The sequence below is a fragment of the Triturus cristatus genome, chromosome 10 (genome assembly GCF_964204655.1).
Source record: "Triturus cristatus chromosome 10, aTriCri1.1, whole genome shotgun sequence".
NCBI lineage: Eukaryota > Metazoa > Chordata > Amphibia > Caudata > Salamandridae > Triturus > Triturus cristatus.
In genome coordinates, this window is record NC_140593.1 from 834,789,014 (window position 1) to 834,807,981 (window position 18,968).

At 44.4% G+C, this 18,968-nt stretch overlaps 1 protein-coding gene across 1 annotated transcript in view; it reads left to right on the forward strand.

Annotated features, from left to right (window-relative positions):
- The window catches only part of CORO7 (coronin 7), an 850,148-nt gene that overhangs the window by 83,761 nt on the left and 747,419 nt on the right, over nt 1–18,968 (forward strand). Inside the window, exon 2 of the mRNA XM_085628451.1 lies at nt 10,091–10,187. Within this exon, the coding sequence (XP_085484577.1) occupies nt 10,091–10,187 (97 nt within the window). The remainder of the gene's footprint in view (nt 1–10,090; nt 10,188–18,968) is intronic.

Sequence of the window (18,968 nt, forward strand, 5' to 3'; positions counted from 1 at the left end):
TGTGCGAACTTGAAGTAAAAAGGTATGCAAGCTCACAAGGGAGCAAACACGAATACTCGAAGACCGCTTTGTCATAATGTGGGAAAAAGTTCTCGCGCACGAAACCTTGAAAAGTTGTGGTCGATTGGCTGTCCAAACGCTATTGCGTCAATTTGAAACCATATCTCCAAAATTACAAATTGTGATTGTAAGACCTGGATTAAAAAAAATCTTTTTGACAGACAGACCTGTGTCCTGATGTGTCAGTGCAGTAAACTGTGGTATAAGTCCATGCGTCTTCAGAGAACTGGAAAAGACTATGAACTTTATACTTAGCTGCTTCTATTAGGATGAATTGAGGCAAATGGTTTTAAAGTCAGTATTAAGAAAGGCTTTGGATAGTCGTAGGGAGGAGGCTATGGAGTTCATATGGAGGACATGACACTGGCATACGAAATATAACATTACAGAGTTTATTTTTAAAAGTTGGTTGAAAAAATGGTTATCTATATTTGTAGGTAATCAAATATTTTATGCTTCTTTTGGTCATCTATATTTTATTCCATCAAGAAGTAACATGTACAGGATCCTGAAAGTTGTTATTTGCCTTGCCCGTGCAGTCGTGTATTCACATCTGGAGGCAGGTCAGGCTGGACAGTTCCTATTGGAGTAGGACAAAGGCTGATTTGCATAAGGCAGGTTTCTCTGTAGAATGCACAGTGGGTGGAAAACGATGGTCAGGAATGCGGCCTAGAGCAATTGCCAGTGGCTGAGATTAATTCAAGCATTCCTTCCATCACCTTTTTGTTTTTTAAGTCGACTCCCGCATGCAATGGGTATGCCCAGACAGGTGTCCGACAGTCCCATGCTCACTGTGGCAAAGGAGTCAAGCTGTTCCTCACTAATGAGACCTAAGGAGGTCAGACCCGATCTGCAGTTGCTTGTGTTCCCTGGTCTGGCACTTCGGACTGGACTGTTTCTATTGGAGCATTACCATGGCTGATTTGTATGAGTTGGGTTTCTGTTTGGGATGGCACAGTTGGCAAACAATGATGGCGTGGAATCCAGCCCAGAGTGAATGGCAGTGGCTGAGATTAATTAATTCAAATACCCCTTTAATCACGTTTTTGTTTTTGCAAGAACCGTCTTTAACATCTCCAAAACTGACCCCTTTCTGTGGCCTGCAAGAACATGCTCTGGGTCCCATGAGCCTATTTAGTTTAAGGGACTCATTTGAAGGAACAGATCACCATTTGATTTCACTCCTGACTATGTTAAGCAGTCTTAGTCCTTACTACTGTATAAGGGCTCTTAGATCTCCTGGAAAATGTATATAACTACATTAAGCGGTCTCCAACAGGCACGTTTCCATTCCTCCTGAAGCACTGAAAATCATTTAACTGTTCCCGCCTGCGGGCCTACTAATATGCCCTGGCCACAGAAGACCCTCACTACTAATTTTTATATTTCACCCACAGCTATATATCCTGGTGAAATTTTGCATGTCACAATTCTAGGTCTCTGTGAGCTAGGAATTAATGGGTCCACAAAGGCTGGACCCAACCATTCTGAGCCTGAATGCAATGGTCTTGGTTGTACGGGGACAGTGGGCAGCTGCACAGCCAAAATCCCGCCTGAACACCTACAAAGGCACGGGTGGAAGCGGACAGTGCTCCCGTGGACAGGCACAGCCCCGTGTCCTGCACACTGGTACCCCGAGCCCCAGCCCCCTATCCTCCACCGACCCTCCTGCTGGCACCTTCCCACCTTCTAAGCGTTTTTTTTACTGTCTCACGGAATTGGGTATAATTGCCTAGAAATGGGTCCATTGAAGCCACGTGCCAGCAGCTATTCTCTCTTCCGGGGGAAAAGACCAACCGCATTTGGTTCATGGCCGGATACTGACGGGATTGGGAGATTCTCGACCAACGCCCCTCTTTGCCCCTCCAACCCCCTCCCCCCAAATTCCTCGATACTCGTAATGAGGTAGGTAGAGTCATATACACATGTACAAAATTAAGCGAGGTGCTGACAGAAGCCACGTCGAGAGTCAAACCTTTAGTTAAAGTTTAACTAAATGCAGAGATGAATGTTGAAAGAAGGTAGCTTCTCCAGACCCAGCCAAATAGAGCTCACATATATATCCTTAAGTAATAATGACATGTTACTTTTTCAATGTTCAGTAATTACTGTCGCCTAAGTCATTTCTAATGAGCTTTTTATTGACATTGCTTATGTATGTTTTGCTTAAAATCTGACCTTAACCACCTAACTGCTGGGTCTTTTCACCCCCCGTTTTGTGCTATGTCGGGTAGTTCAAGCGTAGGGTTCCGTAACTCTTTTTTTACGCATAAAGTATCCACACCAGATTTGTGTCCTTTTTTTCAACAGCTACATTTTGATAGATAAAAAATAAACAACAAAGTGCTCTGGATAAAGGTGTCTGTTTTTTCCCTCCTAAAAATGACATTTACAAACTGTGTACTGTGCTAAAGTCACCATCTTCCTAGCTTTCAGGAACATGCACAGCTGAATAAAAAAAACTAATGTCTCCACAGTTTTGGCATTTTTTAAAGCGGTAACCCATTTTTAGGTCTCGCCTGACCCAGCGCTTTCGCTGGTCTGGCGAGACTTTAAGTAAGGGCTTCAAAAAATGCTACCGCCGGCTACAGCTTGCAGTGCATGTGCGCGGGCGTGCACTTGAGCAGCGGCACCATATCGCATTCCTCATGCTCATTAAGCGCATCGCTCGCTGCGCGCTTGATTGCAATCGTGATCACTTTCACTTTCGCGTCGCGCGACGGCCGCACGCGCACCTCTCGAGAGGCTACCACTGCCACCCCGTGGCCTTTAAATAGCAATGGCATCTCCTGTATTTAAAGGCTTGCAGGTACCGGTTGTGTAATTCAGTGATATTATGCAATAATAAACATTTTACAATAACTATGTGCAGGTCGGATTCTTCTCGGAAAGCAATCCCTTTGTCAAACCATGACAACCTCCATTGTGCTAAACAGTTTAATATTACTAAAGTTAAGATAGTAAATAACTATTGTGCATATTTACATCTCGTAATTAAATCATGCGTAACAAGACCGCTTCATAAAAGTTCAATACATCAAGCCAGTACAGGAATCCAAGTCTAATAACCTATGATACAGAGCCACCCGATTCATCTAATCAAAACCAACGTAGACCTTCATCTGATTCGAAACCTCCGTGCTTCAATGTGTGCATTGTATTAATTGTGTTCGTAATTAGCAGAGTTAACACCCAGTCTACTGTTCTGGGATGGCAGGGTGCCCTACACACGCCTACAAACCTCGAGTTGGAGTCATATTCATGTTTTCCACGAAACACATGCCTACAGGGGTTCGAGGGTTGCTGTGGCATCCCCAACATGCTCTGCCATGCAGCATCAACTCTCTCTCATTTTCACGCACACAAGCTCTCTCTCTCCCTCTCTCACACACATGCACGCACACATGCATGCTCTCTCTCTCTCTCTCCCTCTCCTTCTCACCCTCTCTCTCACACACACACACACGCACACATGCACGCTCTCTCTCTTTCTCACACACAGGCACACATGCACGCTCTCTCGCACACACACACACACACGCATACTCCATCCTCTGTAATCTTTCCCACACCAGTACTCTCCGTGTTGCTTCTGAGCCCTGCTTTCGTTATTTCCCTCCACCCGCCTTAAAGAAAAAAAAGCTTTGACACTGCTTTATTTTTCTTTATTTACCAGTACAACTTGGATCAGTAAATAAAAAAAAAAAGAAAACTTCACACACACGCTGTAGGTGTGTTCATGTGTTGTGCTTTTACCTACAAAATGACACAGCTGCTGCGACTGCATAATAGCATCTTTTTTTTTTAATGGGGGTTCCTCTTTATCCATGCTGCACAACATCGCTAAACAAGCATTGGCATAGCCAATAGGTCTCGCCTTTGGGACATTAAGTGCTCAGTTATCCAGCACAATATCCTTGGTGCAACAATATCAACTGTTGCATGGCTAAACACTTATAAGGTACAAGGTTTAGCCATGCAACAGCTGATGTTGTTGCATCAAGGATATTGTGCTGCAAAACTAAATACTTATAAGGTCCCAAAAGCGAGACCTATTGGCTATGCCAATGCTTGTTCCTATTTTATATGCTCTCAACCTGTTTTCAGTTTGTGGCCGAAATAGGTGCGAAACCCATTGGACAATGAGTAGGAGAAACTTACATTTTTGACTATGTTATCATCCGTAATGTTTTGTGACAACGGTCGATTTACAAAAGTAATATATCATTATGCCTGCCAGACTCTTCCGGTAGTGGGGATATGTAGGGTTTGTAGGGTCGCCAAAAACTCAATCTATCCAGCGCCAACAACGGGGCTGCACTGTTCAATGATTTTTCATTGTGTACCGAGTATAGACCAATTCATATTGTGAAATATGTAGAGTGAAAAATGGGTATCCGGAAACATATGTATTTCCAAATGGGCACAAGATTTAGAGTTTAGGAGCACTGGTTATTTGAACATCTCTGAATTTGTACCCACACTAGCATACGATTTAGAGGATATTTGTCAAAATTTCTTCTGTCTTACACAATGGTTTTCATTTGGAAGGCACAAATACAGCAAGATCTAATTGTTAATAACATGTTCTACTATTATCAGCTCCCAAATATCTTCCGATAAAAATTGTACCTCACTTGTGCGGGTAGGTCTGGTGTCCGCAACAGCCCAAAACACAACATGGATACATCACATTTTTCCACTCAAAACTGACACTTTTTCTGCAATGTGGGTAGCTGTGGATTTTGGACCTAGCTCAGCCGGCACATAGGGGAACCTAGAAAGTGTACACATTTTTAAAAAATAGACACCTGGGGGAATCTAGGGTGGGGTGACTTGTGTGGCTCTCACCAGGATTTCCTTTACCCAGAATCCCTTGCAAACCTCACTGACAAATAAAACACATTTTCCTCATATTTCTGTGTTGGAAAGTTCTGGAATCTGCGGGGAGCCACAAACTTCCTTCCACCCAGCATTCCCTCAAGTCTTCCAATAAAAATGGTACCACAATTTTGTGGGTGGGCCTAGTGCATGCAACAGAAAAGGGCCCAAAATGTAACATGAATTCCTCACTTCCACTAAACTGCCCTATTTTTGCAAAGTGGTTAGCTGTGGATTTTGGGCTCTAGCTCATCCAGCATCTAGGAAAATCTTGCAAGCTTACTCATTTTTTAAAACTAGACACATGGGAGAATCCAGGGTAGGGGTACTTGCGTGGCTTGCACAGTTTTTTTTTATCCAGAATCTCTCGCAAACCTCAAACTTTGACTAAAAAACACATTTTTCCCACATTTTTGTGATGGAAAGTTCTGGAATCAGCCGGGAGCAACATATTTCCTACCATCCTGAGGTGCCACTTGTCCCCTGATAAGAAAGGTACCCCACTTGTGTGTGGGCCACGAGACCACAACACAAAAAGGCCCTAAAGCTCTAGTTTAAGAAATAAGATATATGGGTAGGTGTGGCAATTGGGGCCATGTTGTGGTGCCACCCATGAAAACCTACAAAATACAGACATTTTATAAAACTAGACTACTGGGGAATTCTTGTGTGATGTGCGTTGTGTGGATCCCATGAGGTTTTCTTCCCCACAATGCCGTGCAAACCTTAAACTTTGCCTGAAATCACACATTTTCCATACATTTCTGTGATGGAAACTTCCAGAATGCCCAGGAATCAAAAAAATTCCTACCACCCAACGTTACTACACTTATGCATATAAAACTGCTGCTCCACTTGTGTGGGGGGGACCACTGCCCACAACAAGAACAGGTCAAATCAAGGTCATTGGGAGCTATTGCGAGAGGACTCCAACTGACCTTGGTTTGATTTGTTCCTGTTGCAGGCATTAGGACCCGCCACACAAGTGGCGCAACGTTTTTATTGGTACTGGCTGGTAGACATTTTGAAGAGTCCTGTGGATTCCTTAAGTTTCCCTCACAGAAATGGAAGTTAAATGCGTGATTTTAGGCAAAGTTTGAGGTTTGTAGGTCATTGTGGGTAAGAAAACCTTGTGGAATCCATGGAAGACATACTACCCTGAAATCCTCTAGTTGTCTAGTTTAAAAAAATGTCTGCTGTTGGTAGGTTTCCATGAATTGCGGTTGAGCACGGCCCCAAATCCTGCAGGTGCCCTCATCGCTGATCTCTCTACGTAGTCCTTTAGGACATTTTGTGCTGGGATTTCGTGACCCACCCATATAAGTGTGGTACAGAAGCTTTTCCAGAGCAGCCAGAGTTACAAAAATAATAAAGGAATCTCTCTAGTGCTCTGCACCAGAGGGGCCTTTATATGCCTCCCTTGTGTCAACAAAGGCCGACACCCGCACTCAAGGGGTTAAATAAGCATTGATATTTCTCAAGTCAATTGGAACTTCAGCTGCTTGTGTGTTTCATAATCATAACATTTTTGTTGCATTTCTAATATTTTTCAGTTGCTATCTGTGCCAGAAATACCTTTTATGCAATGCCTGGTAATAATTATTTTCCCCATAGCTCTTTATTGTGATTTATTTCAATAACACTACAGTCATAAATGCTTACAGTGTATATTGAAACTATGAGGCAATTCACATTATCATTATTTGTTCATCATATAGCTGTGCATGTGCATGTACATAACATTTCAAGTTCTTCCTTACATTAACAATTGTAAAACGTCCCTGTAAATCACCCACGTATCTCCCTTACATTCAGCAGTACAGTGGTCCCTAACATACATACTGGGAAGGCAAACCTCTTGTCCCAGTTGATCCTGTATGTTCCGTCCCACCCGTGTTGTTGTAGCGAGCATCTCTTATCCTTTACTCCAATCTTATACGCAATTGAGTACCCCTGTGTTTGTTGTTGTTGCGCACCTGCTGGTCGCTATGATCGACATCAGTCAGTAGTGGAATGGACGTTCTGTCTATACCCTTATAATCTGTCACCATTAATCCACGTACACTGCTCCCTGGGTTTCATGGTGGTCTGACTTCTGATTTGGTCTGTAGGGCCAGCAGTATAGTGTCCCATGCTTTGATGGGTGTTTTCTTATCCCTTTGTTTATGACTACTGGTCATAACATTTAGTTCTGTCTTGCTCTATTTGATCAAATCCTTGAGCCACTTCGAGACCGGCGGGGCCTCGACGGCCTTTCAATTCATTGCTATATTTTATTTTCCCAAGATTAAGGCCAGATCAATAAACCTCGAGGTGTGTTTGGCTTTTGCTGGTCTCGAGAATCTGCCCAAGAGGCACTCTGTCATCGTCATAGACAAACGGCGACCTGTTAGGTCTGCTATGAGATTCAGGAGGATTTGCCAATAGGCCTGTATGTGCGGGCAATCTCATACCATGTTAAAGAATTATGCCTCCCGTATGGCATCTAGGGCATCTGCCTGGATCCCTGGGTAAATTTGAGCTAGTTGGGCTGGAGACAGATATGTACATTGTAGATAATTGAGTTGGGTTTATTTGAAGCAGGGATTCCTATTCACTCCTTTAATGTATTCCATCATCTTCCCCCATTCTTTGTCCGAGATGTCCCTTCCTATCCTTTGTTCCCATTTTGGTTTTAGGGCCCTGGTAGGGGCATTAAAGACTGGCCTCAATGACTCTTTGCATGCAGGTCACACCTTCCTACTGTTCCCATGTGTAAGCAATGTGAGGAGGCTTCCAAATGTTCCATGTCGTGCGTTCTCTGTGCCCAAGTCTCGTTGTGAGCTCACCTCATTGCCCCATAAGTCAGAAACTGGCCATCATGTAGTCCATAGTCATCTCGCTGGGCGTCAAAAGTGAGGACCTCACCATCATGGTACCTTTCCCCCATAGTGGTGATCCTAGCCTGACTCCAAGCTTGAGTAGCATGCCTGTCTGTCACCATCGCCTTGACTGGGTCTGCGTCCACCGCTAGCCATCACGCCAACGACACCAGTTGAGCTGCTATATAGTATATTTCGAGGTCGGTCACAACCATACCACCCACTTCAATGGGGTTCATATCCTTTATGATCTAGATTTTGAACCTTTGGATCTCCCAGATCAATTCCAATGAGAGAGAAATCAGGTCTCTGAAGAAGACCTGTAGTAGGGTAAGTGGGAGGGCCTTGAAGAAGTATAGGAGAGCGATAACTTTCAGAATGGTCGCCCGCCCTAAGGGGGATAGCGGGAGGAGAGGTCGGAAAGGGAGCAACCTCCCAATATTGGAACTGCATTTGTCTAGATTACCTTGCTTCAGGTCTCTATCCTTGTGATAAAGCTGGGCCGCTCTGGTGGTGTTCCAGGATGGAGAGGGAGCAGGCAATGTTTATCCTTGTTCACTCATACGCGTGATAACACTCTAAACTCCTCTAGTAATTCCACCGTGGCTGGCAAAGTGGTTCTTGGGTCTCTGAGGAACAACAGTGCATCGCCCGCATACTACGCCGTAGTGTGGTACCCATCTCCCACCATCCCTAGGCTGGGCCCCGTTCCTGTATATTGCATGCCAGAGGTTCCAGTTCTTACGCAAATAAAATGAGGTTCAGCTTTGTCTGGTGCCCCTGTGGAATTGCCACCAGTCCGAGAATTCGGTCCTGTTTGCACCCTGGGCAGAGGATTTGCATAGAGGATTTGCATAGAGTAATTGTATCCACTTAATAATAGCTCCCGTAACTCCCATTGTCTGCAGCACCCCAAACAGGTAGGGCCACAACAGAGCGTTGAATGCTTTCTCTATGTTCAGGGAAGCCACTTATGGGAGTCCTGGGCTGCAATGTGTCAGATCGATGATGTTGAAGAGCCTACGGCGGTAGATATGAGTCTTGCACCCAGGAACAAAGCTGCAGTGGTGCGGATGGATCAGGCCCAGTAGGTACTGGAGCCATCGATTAGCTGTAACCTTCCCCAATATTTTGTAGTCTGTAGGAGAAATAGCGTTCAGAAGGATCTCACATCCTGGGGGTTCTCTACCTTGTTTTGGTAACACCACTAGGGTGGCCTCCCTTGCAGAGTCTGGGATCTTTCCACGTTGGAGAGCCCCTGTGTTCATAGTGAGTAGCCAATTAGCGAATGTAGGTCTGTACGCACCATAGAACTCGGAGGGGAGTCAGTCCTTTCCGAGTGCCTTCCCTCTCGCTAACTGATCTATGGACAGTCTTATTTCCTGTACTCCTAGGGCTACATTTAAGACCTTGGTTTGTGTTTCATTAAGCTTCGGTAGTGTCACTTATGTTTAAAAAAGGATCCAGGAGGCCCAGCAGGGGTGTTTCCTGCTCCGAGTACAGCATCTGGCATTAATCTGCGAATACCTTATTTATGTCCGTCTGCGCAATCACAATCTGCCCCTCTCTGTCCTGCTTATTCCCGATGGGCTTCTGGTGAGTGCCCGATCGGACCAACCACCCCAGGAGTCATCCCGCTCTGTCCCCCTTCCTATGCCGCTATATAAGATATTCCTTGTAGTGTACACATCGGAGCATTTCCAGTGATTCATGGTACATTTTAGTCAAGTCAGTCGAAAGCGGTCTGTCTGCTCAATTCTGTACTGCTGACAGTTCAACCATCGACAGTCGCTCCTCCATCTTCAATACTTTCTCCAGTAGCGTCCGTTTTACGCCAGTGAGGTTTTGATGCAAGTTCCCCGGTTGACAACCTTAAAAGCGTCCCATTCCATGTTTTGTAGGAGTGCGGTGCCTGCATTGTGCCTGAAAAACCTGTCAATTGTGCTCCCCAACGTTTCTCTGAAAGATGAGTCAAAAGAGGAGTTGGGCTGCAAGTAGGTATCTCAACCTATGTGGCTCCTGGTGCCCAATATACTAAGATAGGATTATGATCAGAGGCACTGCGGCAGTGATGCCGTAGAATCATTGTATACGTTTACTGGAATTCAATTGTTATGCTTTGCAGTTAGTAAAGGAAGTATATGGTTTGAGAGAGCTGTGTTAACTGACTGCTCATTTTTGCAGGTAGGGCTCAGTTGGCCACGTCTGTAAGTAGGATCTAAAGTTCATTTCTGAATGCATGGCCAAGTGATTGGTTTCAAGAGTCGTGTTTTGTTTTTTTGTTGCAGGCCTGGATTGGAGATGTACGAGCTGGGTCTGCTACTTCCTGCGGAAACCACATCAAATCCAGTCGATGTTTGGTGGCCTTTAATACCGACTCTGCAGGTGAGGTTTATATGAGGCTAGAGCGAAACAAGGGTGATAGAGGTGTCATGGATGATAGGGGTGAAGCCGGCGTGATTTGTAGCAAACATGGCAGTGCATAGGGTTGAAACTGAAAGCGGTTGGGCTTAGGCCTGGAACAGGATGTGAGATGCCAGGAGAATACAGATGAGACTAAAGGGGTTCAGAGGAATAATCAAAGGATATAAATGAAGCTAGTGTTTGTAGGGTATGGTGAGTATGATATGATCCTCTTGAATTGTGTGGGAGTGTTGAGGTTGAAGGTGCCTAGCAGAAAATCAACGAGATTAAGGAGAATCCAGGCAAGTCCTGGGATGAGGGTAATACCATAGTCTGGTAGGATTGCGGGGACATGGGATGTGTAAGTAAGGTAAAATATATAAGCGGTGGACCTGGAAGATATGGGTGAGGTGATCGGGCAGAACCTGTGAAAGTCTGACTGAAGGAAGTAGAGACAGACTTTGGTTTATATTATAGAAGTTTGGCAAGGTTACCGGATGTCTGCATATCATGAATATGCTGCGATCCTTCCTGGGCTTTCATTTAGCATTCTCCACTGTTTCCAGTGTGGATTGCCATCAATAAAACCTTGGATTGAGGATCCCCCTGATGAAAGCCATTTGACTACATTACCAGATTACAATGATTTCTAAAAAGAAAACTCACAAGCTGCATCCTTTGTGACATGGAGGTACATGGTACACTCAAGAGATGGTGATGTTGGGCAGAAATAGTATTAGAGAGCTGCTGAATGATAGTTGGTATGGGGTTAAAGAGAAGGAGTGAAGCCAGAAAGGCATAGGAGTAGAGGATGGCTGATCACAACACTGCTAAAGCAAGAGAGGACTAAGGTATTATAGGGATTAAAGCGAAGCCTCTTAGTCACTGAGATAATGGTGAGGTTAGACGGAGATGTATATGGGAAAGAATGTGAAAGTCTAGGCTGAAGCTTGAATGTTTCGCTGATATAAGCCTTTTCAAAGTATGACACCTGTTAAAGAATGTCCTAATCAAATGAAGTCACTGCATTTTGGGGTTTCCAATGCATTGCTTAGATGATTTGTTTGAGCAAGAAGCAGTAGAGGTTTCTCTGGAGAGCTTTATACGTAGAAATGTATGCTTTATGTGTGTCAAAGAATGCGCAGTCTGGAATGGAACTCATTGAGTGGGACCCTTGGCGCGATAAGCACTGCAGTGACCCTGTTATTACACGATGCATAGTGCATTGATTTTTCAGTAGACTCAAGCTATAATTACATTTGACACAATGAACTCAAATCATTTCGATTCAGGTGTCTTTAGATGAATGAGTAGGGCAGTGTACCACTTCAGCATCCGGTAACACTTCAGTCTTCCCAGGAGAAGACAGGCGGACACTATTAACAAACCCAACCCAATCCAATCCTGACAGAGTGCAGACGGGTAAGAATCCCGGTGGCAGAAGGAAGTAAGGGAGTACATGTTTTGGTAAATTGGGATGGTAATGGTCTACCCATGTTAGATTGCCCATCAAACTTAAAAATTACCAACATGCCTTGTTTGGCTGAGCACAAATTCTGGTGTGATCTTGTTTGGAGGTCAGTGAAGAGCTTGTATATGAAAATCTTTGAATGCTAGACGTTCACCTTCGCATGTGATCCTGCATGCACCTGACAGCCAGTGTAGGAGCGTCCACTTGTAGGGAAGGCAATGTCACCTTTAAGCCACAGACCAAATGTATGCACTCCTTGCTACCCTGTGGTCCACTGCCTGATATTTGTTACACCGGGAAAGTCTTTACAGGAGTAGCACTTCAGGGTTTTCATTCCATTGGACCTGTCATTACATGCAGACACTCTGCAGGATATTCATTACGGTGGACCAGAATGTGCACAAGGTGCCTGGCATAATTTTTATTGCATTGGTATTACAATTTGCCTTTTTTGCACATTGAGTGTGCTGCATGATATTCACTGAAAGCCCCCTGTCCTTAAACCCTTCTCCCAAAATCAGCTAACACTGTAGCACACGCTCTGGTCTTCTCTAGAATTGATTATACGCAATGTTAACTGGAGCCCCTACCAGCCACCTTGCCCCATCAAAGCAGTTCTCCTAGCGACAGTTAGATTAGTCGCACACTTACTGAAATTCCATTACATTATGCTAACTGTGTGACCTCCGCTGGGTCCCACTGGAGCTCAAAGCTATATGTCAGAAAACACCCTACTACCTGAACAACCCTTCAATTCCCTCTGGAGGATCCATCATTTCAGAAGCAAAAACACCCAGGTTACAAAACAAGAGAAGCATAGTTTTTAAAAAATCCCGGAAGAAGAAACAAACCTTGGAGCTCTCCCAACTCCTCTAAGACAACAGCCGGACCTGCTCTCTTTCATAAAAAGCCTCAACATTTTTCTGTTCATGAACCCTTGAACATTTAATTAAAACTTAGTATATAACTGCCCACATAAATGATTCAACTTCTTCCTTCCCCAATACTGCGCCTCTTATCGGCCAATTTCTTTAATCAATGCGGAAGCGAAAATCCTTGTGAAATTGCTGGCCCTACGCTTGGTCTTGGTCATTCCATCACTGGTACATCCAGACCAATCTGGCTTTATGCAAAGGAGAAATACGGCGCTAAATATCCGGCACCTTCACAACGTGCTTTCGCGCCGAGGGTTTATAGAAGAAGACGCAGTGGTACTTTCCCTCCACACCTCAATGGCATTCGATTCTATCGAATGGCCATATCTATTTTAAGTCCTGAAACGCCTGGGTTTTGGCCCCAAATTTCTGGGCTGGATATGGCTGCTGTATACGGGCCTGCAGGGCCAAGTGCGGGTAAACAACCACCCGTCTCGAATTTTCTCACTAAAAAGGGGCACGCGGCAGGGTTGTCCTCTGTCCCCCCCCTAATCTATTCATTGATGTTGGAACCACTAGCCTCCTGGGTGAGAAGAGATGTCATGCTGAGAGGGTTGAAATGGGCGGAAGGGCATGATGACCGAATATCATTATATGCTGACGATATCCTGCTATATTGCGCCTCCCCATATAAGTCTCTACATTGTGTTTTAAACATATTCACAAACTTTGGGAAATAATCGGGATATGCGATTAACTGGAGTAAGTCGGTACTATTTGTCCTTTGGGACCCAGTTCCCCAGCTCCCCGCAGGATGCAAGGTGATGGTGGCCCTTGAGAGCTTTTGATACCTGGGAGTCTTCATAACTCCGGACCCATAACACTTCTATGATCGCAACCTAGCTGCTCCCTTAGACAGGCTGCGTAACGATGTCAAACACTGGAGGTCCTTGCCCCTCTCTTTGGTAAGACGCACTGTTCTATTTAAGATGCTGGCCCTTTCACGTTTCCTTTATATCTTTCAGAACTGTCCCAATAGGGTCCCAGATGCCTATTTCTCGGGAGTGTAGAGTGAGGTCAGGACGTTACTATGGGACGGTGGATCCCCTCGCATAGCAATGCGCAAGCTAACCAAGGGGTGGTATGACGGGGGAATCGCCCTCCCTGACATAAGACTCTATTATTGGACATCGCAGCTAATGGTGGTAAATCACTGGATATATATCGCTCCCCTATTGATCCGGCCTATCTGCTGGACATATATCAAATGGGTAGAGAGGGGTATATGGGGGCGCTGTACTCGAAGGCCCGGAAAAGAAAGTATTTCGGCCCTACAGTCCACACAGTTGCAATTTGGCACCAGACAAACTCCTGTATAGGCTGGTCGAATGTACTGACCAAAGCCACACCACTGTGGTTTACCCAACGACTTGGACTACTGTGCCATCAGCCTGGGTTTGATAAGTGGGACACCATCGGAATCTCCACAAAAGGGGACTTGGTGACGAAGGGCACAATCCTTAAATTTGGGGAGTTAAGAGAGAAATACGATATGGCTCGAGGGGAGGTGTTTAGGTACCTACAGATTCGAAATGCCCATACCACAGCTCTTCCCGACATGAGCGACATACCAGAGTCGTCCCCCTTGGAGGATCGGCTGCTAGACGGGCCGTTGCTCAATAAAGCCATATCACTAACTTATAAAAAAAACTGTGCAACAACCTACCTAACACGTTCCACAAACTCAGAGAGAAATGGCAGATAGATCTCGGGCCCATTGGCGATGAAGACTGGCAAGCGGTGCTAATGTCCCCGAGGGAGGTGGCCATCACCTTTCGTTTCCGACTAATCCAACTTAAAATCCTGCATAGATCATATCTCACCGGGGTAACACTGGCGAGGATAAGCTCAAGACCTGATGCGCTTTGCTTACGTGGCTGCCAACAAGCTGCAACCTTTTATCATACAATTTGGGCTTGTCCAGTTGTAGGACCCATATGGGAGGGGGCCACAAGACATATCCATGATGCACTGGGGAAGGGGCTCACCCTTACACCACGACAGGGCCTTCTCAATATGTGGGAACAGACTGACCTCACAGAAGTGGAACAGCAACTAACCACACTGGGTTACACCTTAGTCAAACGTGAGATTGCGAAACAGTGCGGAGTGGCGAATAGGCCTTCTCATCGAGTGTGAGCAAAGGAGTTTGACAAATGTATGACAGTTGAGAAGGAGGTATTTAAATCGAGAGGGTGTCCAAAGAAATGGGACAGAAAATGGGGCAAATGGAACATATATCAAGGTGACCTATGTGTTTCCCCATCGGTGGAAATGGAATTGCAACGCACTGGGGGCGGCTTTTGGAGGGACCGTGAATGCACCTGGTTTACTCTCCCTAATGGTTCAATGTATTGTATAACTTGCCGAAATGTTGACCAAGTACTGTATGTGACTTGTAATGCTGTGAAATTAATAAAAATATATTTAAAAAAAAAAAAGTTCTTCTTCCCTATCCTACACCCTGTGTCACCACTAGTACTCATCCACATTAGCAAGCTTTCAATAAATCTCTACCTTAAGATGTGCCACTGTTGCATGGTAGAATATGTTTGTATGTGTAGTTGTTAGAAAGGTAAAGCACATTAATGCACTTTCTTTCCTGACTTATGAAATGATAGTTAACAGAATGTATGCAGTTGATTTGCATGTCTGAAAACCATCCAGAGTTCACAATATTCAAGCATGTTCAGTACATTCACAGCTAGGTTCCTGGCAACATGTTGTTAGCATGTAAAGAATGATGTGATAAGTTGCTATTGATTTGATTTCATGCCTATCATTTCATTGTTTCCCTTGTCGAAGGCTCTTTGCCAATATGCTAAATACAAACCCTGTTGGGGACAGTTGACAATGCTGCCAAGCGACTGATGAATCCTCCTGGGTTGTTGAGAGTGTAGCTTGTTCATTCCCATTTGGTGGTGTGACTTGCTCACCATAAAGACCGCGTCAACAGAGTTATAAGCCTTTTGTGCACCCCGGTCATTCCTTTTAACTTGTCCTATACCAAAAAGAGACTCAATAAATTCAGATGTTCATTGTAGTGTTGCTATGCTGATTGACACCAACCTGATTTTCGGGAACTAGCTTGCTTACAAACTTGGCCAACCTACCTGTCAAAAGTTTACTCCAACTCAAGTCTGACAAAGTGGCCTATGTGTGCCACAGTCCTAGGTGTCCTGCAAGTCTTCAGCAACAGTAAGGTGGTTTCCTTGTGCATTGAATCAGGAGATTCCTCTCCCTTGTTTCTAAGTTTTCAAGCATTCCACAAGCAATGCAAAAAGGGATAATAAACGAGGTCAAGCCGAAGACGGGCTACCGATTTTTATTTTTATTTTTTAACTTGGATAATAATTACAAGATTATTGACTTGGCAATTGACAACAACTTTTTTCAATCACTACATCTAAACAAGCATCTGCAATGCAATAGGTCTCACATTTACGCGAGTTTGAGCTATTGCCATTGTAAATGACAATGCCTTTTATTTATGTTTTTGGTTTATAAAACATAAAATAAAGTTATTTTCATTTGCAATCCCAATAGCTTAAACTCTTGCAAATGCGAGACCTATTGCATTGCAGATGCTTGAAGACATGGCTGAGTTGCCCCCTTCTGTCTCCCATGAAAAGCTCCCCGTTTGCTGTGAGTTAAATAAACAAGCCAGTGGTTACAACTGCGCATGGGAGACCCTCCTGCAGTAAAAGAAACTTATTAAAGAAAATAGTGCTAACAGACTAAAGAAGAGGTACTGTGTAACAACAGAAGTAAAAGAGCCAGTCCTCATGGGAGGTTACAAACGAAGACAAGGCAGTACTAAGGAGGGATTAACAAGCCTAATAACAAACCAGAAGCCAGCATTTAAGAAGGACAATGACACAAGCCAATGACAAATATGGGTGGAGAGTGGGCGGGGCTTCAAGTACATGCTCCAGTACATCTAGGCTCACAGAGATGTGCATGCTCTGCCCAGGCTCGACCTAAAAACCAGAGCTTCATCACTAGAAACGTTTCTTTATTAATTATAATTGTTTATATTAACCCAGCATAAAAAAAACAAAGCTGTAAATAAACTAAAGCCAATCATCTTTTCCTTAAGAAATAGACACCCTGATGACAACTGAGTCACTGGCTATTTTAATTAAAATCGTATGGCTTGTTCAACGGATGATGATTATATAATAATGCAAGATGATCTTTGACGGATTCCCAAAACAGTCTCAGAGATCACAGTCACTGAGATAGCAAAGTAAAATCCTCAGTGCCACCCTGCAGTCTCTTGATTTGAGACCTTTAAATGATAGGCTTTTTCTGGACCAGCCAGCTACCAACCCACGATTTGAGAGTGACCACATGCCACAATCATTTGCTGTTGCAATCAATAATGCCCACTGAGAGAAAGTGCCACCAACATCAGCCAAAATCACTGTAGAAAATTTGATAAGGCTAAAGTGGTCGGGCAAACCAGATGTCCTGTATGATAAATTAGTTATATTGTTCAAATAATGTTCTTCCTTAAAACAAATCTAGTCCGAACTACTATCAACTGGACCACGTTACAGGAGACTTTCTCTTTTGAGATTGTCTCAAATACCTTCCAGCAGATAGGCTGTCCTAACTGTAACTTGTGGTTAAGTAAAGATAAAGGAAGGGAAATGCTGGTTTGCAGACTGATCAGAGCACATCAAAGAAACCCCTCATGATCACCTTCTAGCCACGGTGAAAAAACTGCATGTACCATACATAAAAGCAATTTGGACAACAAAAAAACAAGGCCTGTGTGGACCTATGGAACAAACTAACAACTGTTTGTACCAAATCTAACGCCAGATTATTCTGGACTACAATGAATTATCTGACTAACAACTAGGCTACTTTGAAGAAACAATACATCTCAAAAGAACAGTGTACTTCATTCTTGGAGGGTTTGATCGGAGAAACCAATATGTGCTCTGCTCCCCCAATGGAAACACTCCAACTGCCTTCCGGAGCCTTTATAAAAAAACTCTAATAGTCTTGAGGAAGAGTACAAGATCAGCGTTAATTCAATGCTCACCATATTCAACAAGCATTGGCAACGCCAATAGGTCTAGCCTATGCAAGAGCTATTGGCTTTGCCAATATCTTTTAGCAGTGTTGTACACCAGAGTGGCTGCTGCCACCATGGCTAAAAGTTAGTGAGGTAAAGAAGAGTGGTGTGGAGTGTCATAAAGTGTAGTGTTATGTAGTGGCTTGGAGTGGCGTACAGTAGAGTTGAGTGTCGTGGAGTGAAGTGGAATGGAGTGTCATGGAGTAGCATACAGTGTTATGGAGGGAGTACAGTGTTGTAGAGTGGCAGGGCATATATTTGAATGACGTAGAGTGGAGTAGAGTGAAGTGACATAGAGTGTTGTGTAATAGTGTAGAGCAGAGTGGAGTGGCGTAGAGGGTGTTGCGTACAGTGGAGTAGAGTGTTGTAGAGTAGAGTGGTGTAGAGCAGAATAGATTGTTGTGGAGTACAGTGGAGTGGAATAGAGTGGCATATATTGGAGTGGAATAGTGTGTCATAGAATAGAGTGGACTAAAGTGGCATAGAGAGAGTTGCATAGAGTATCATAGTGTGGAGTAGTGTTGTACAATGGCAGAGAGTGGAGTAGAGTGCTGCAGAGTTGAGTGGCAGGGTGGAGTAGAATGTCAGGGGAGCAAAGTTTAATGGAGTAGAAATCATAGAGTGGAGTATTGTGGAGTGAACTGTCGTAGATTGGAGGATAGTGGAGTGGAGTGGAGTGGTCTAGACTGAAGTGGCGTACACTACATTGGTGCAGAGTAGATTGGTGTAGAGTGCAGTGGCGTAGAGTACATTGGTTTTGAGTAAAGTGATGTAGAGTTCATTGGTGTAGAGTGCAGTGGCATAGAGTAGAGTGGTGCAGAGTAGATTGCCGTGGCATGGGGTGTAATGGCATAGAGTAGAGTGGCGCAAAGTGGAGTAGAGTTGCATAGAGTAGAGTGGTGCAGGGTAGAGTGGAGTAGTGCAGGGTAGAGTGCAGTGGCATAGAGCGCCGTGACGTAGAGTGGCGTGGAGTGGTGCAGATTAGAATGCAGGGGCGCAGAGTGCAGGGGCATAGAGTGGTGCAGATTAGAGTGATGTAGAGTGCAGTGGTTCCAAGTAGTTGGCATATTTGTAGTGGCGTAGAGTGTACTGGTTTTGAGTAAAGTGGTGTAGAGTGCAGTGGTTTAGAATACAGTGGCATAGCGTGGAATGCAGAGGCATAGAGTGGCGCAGCGTAGAGTGCAGTGGCATGAAGTAGAGTGGCGTAGAGTAGATTGTTTGGAGTGGAGTGGGGTGGTGCAGGTAGAGTGTAGTGGTGCAGGGTAGAA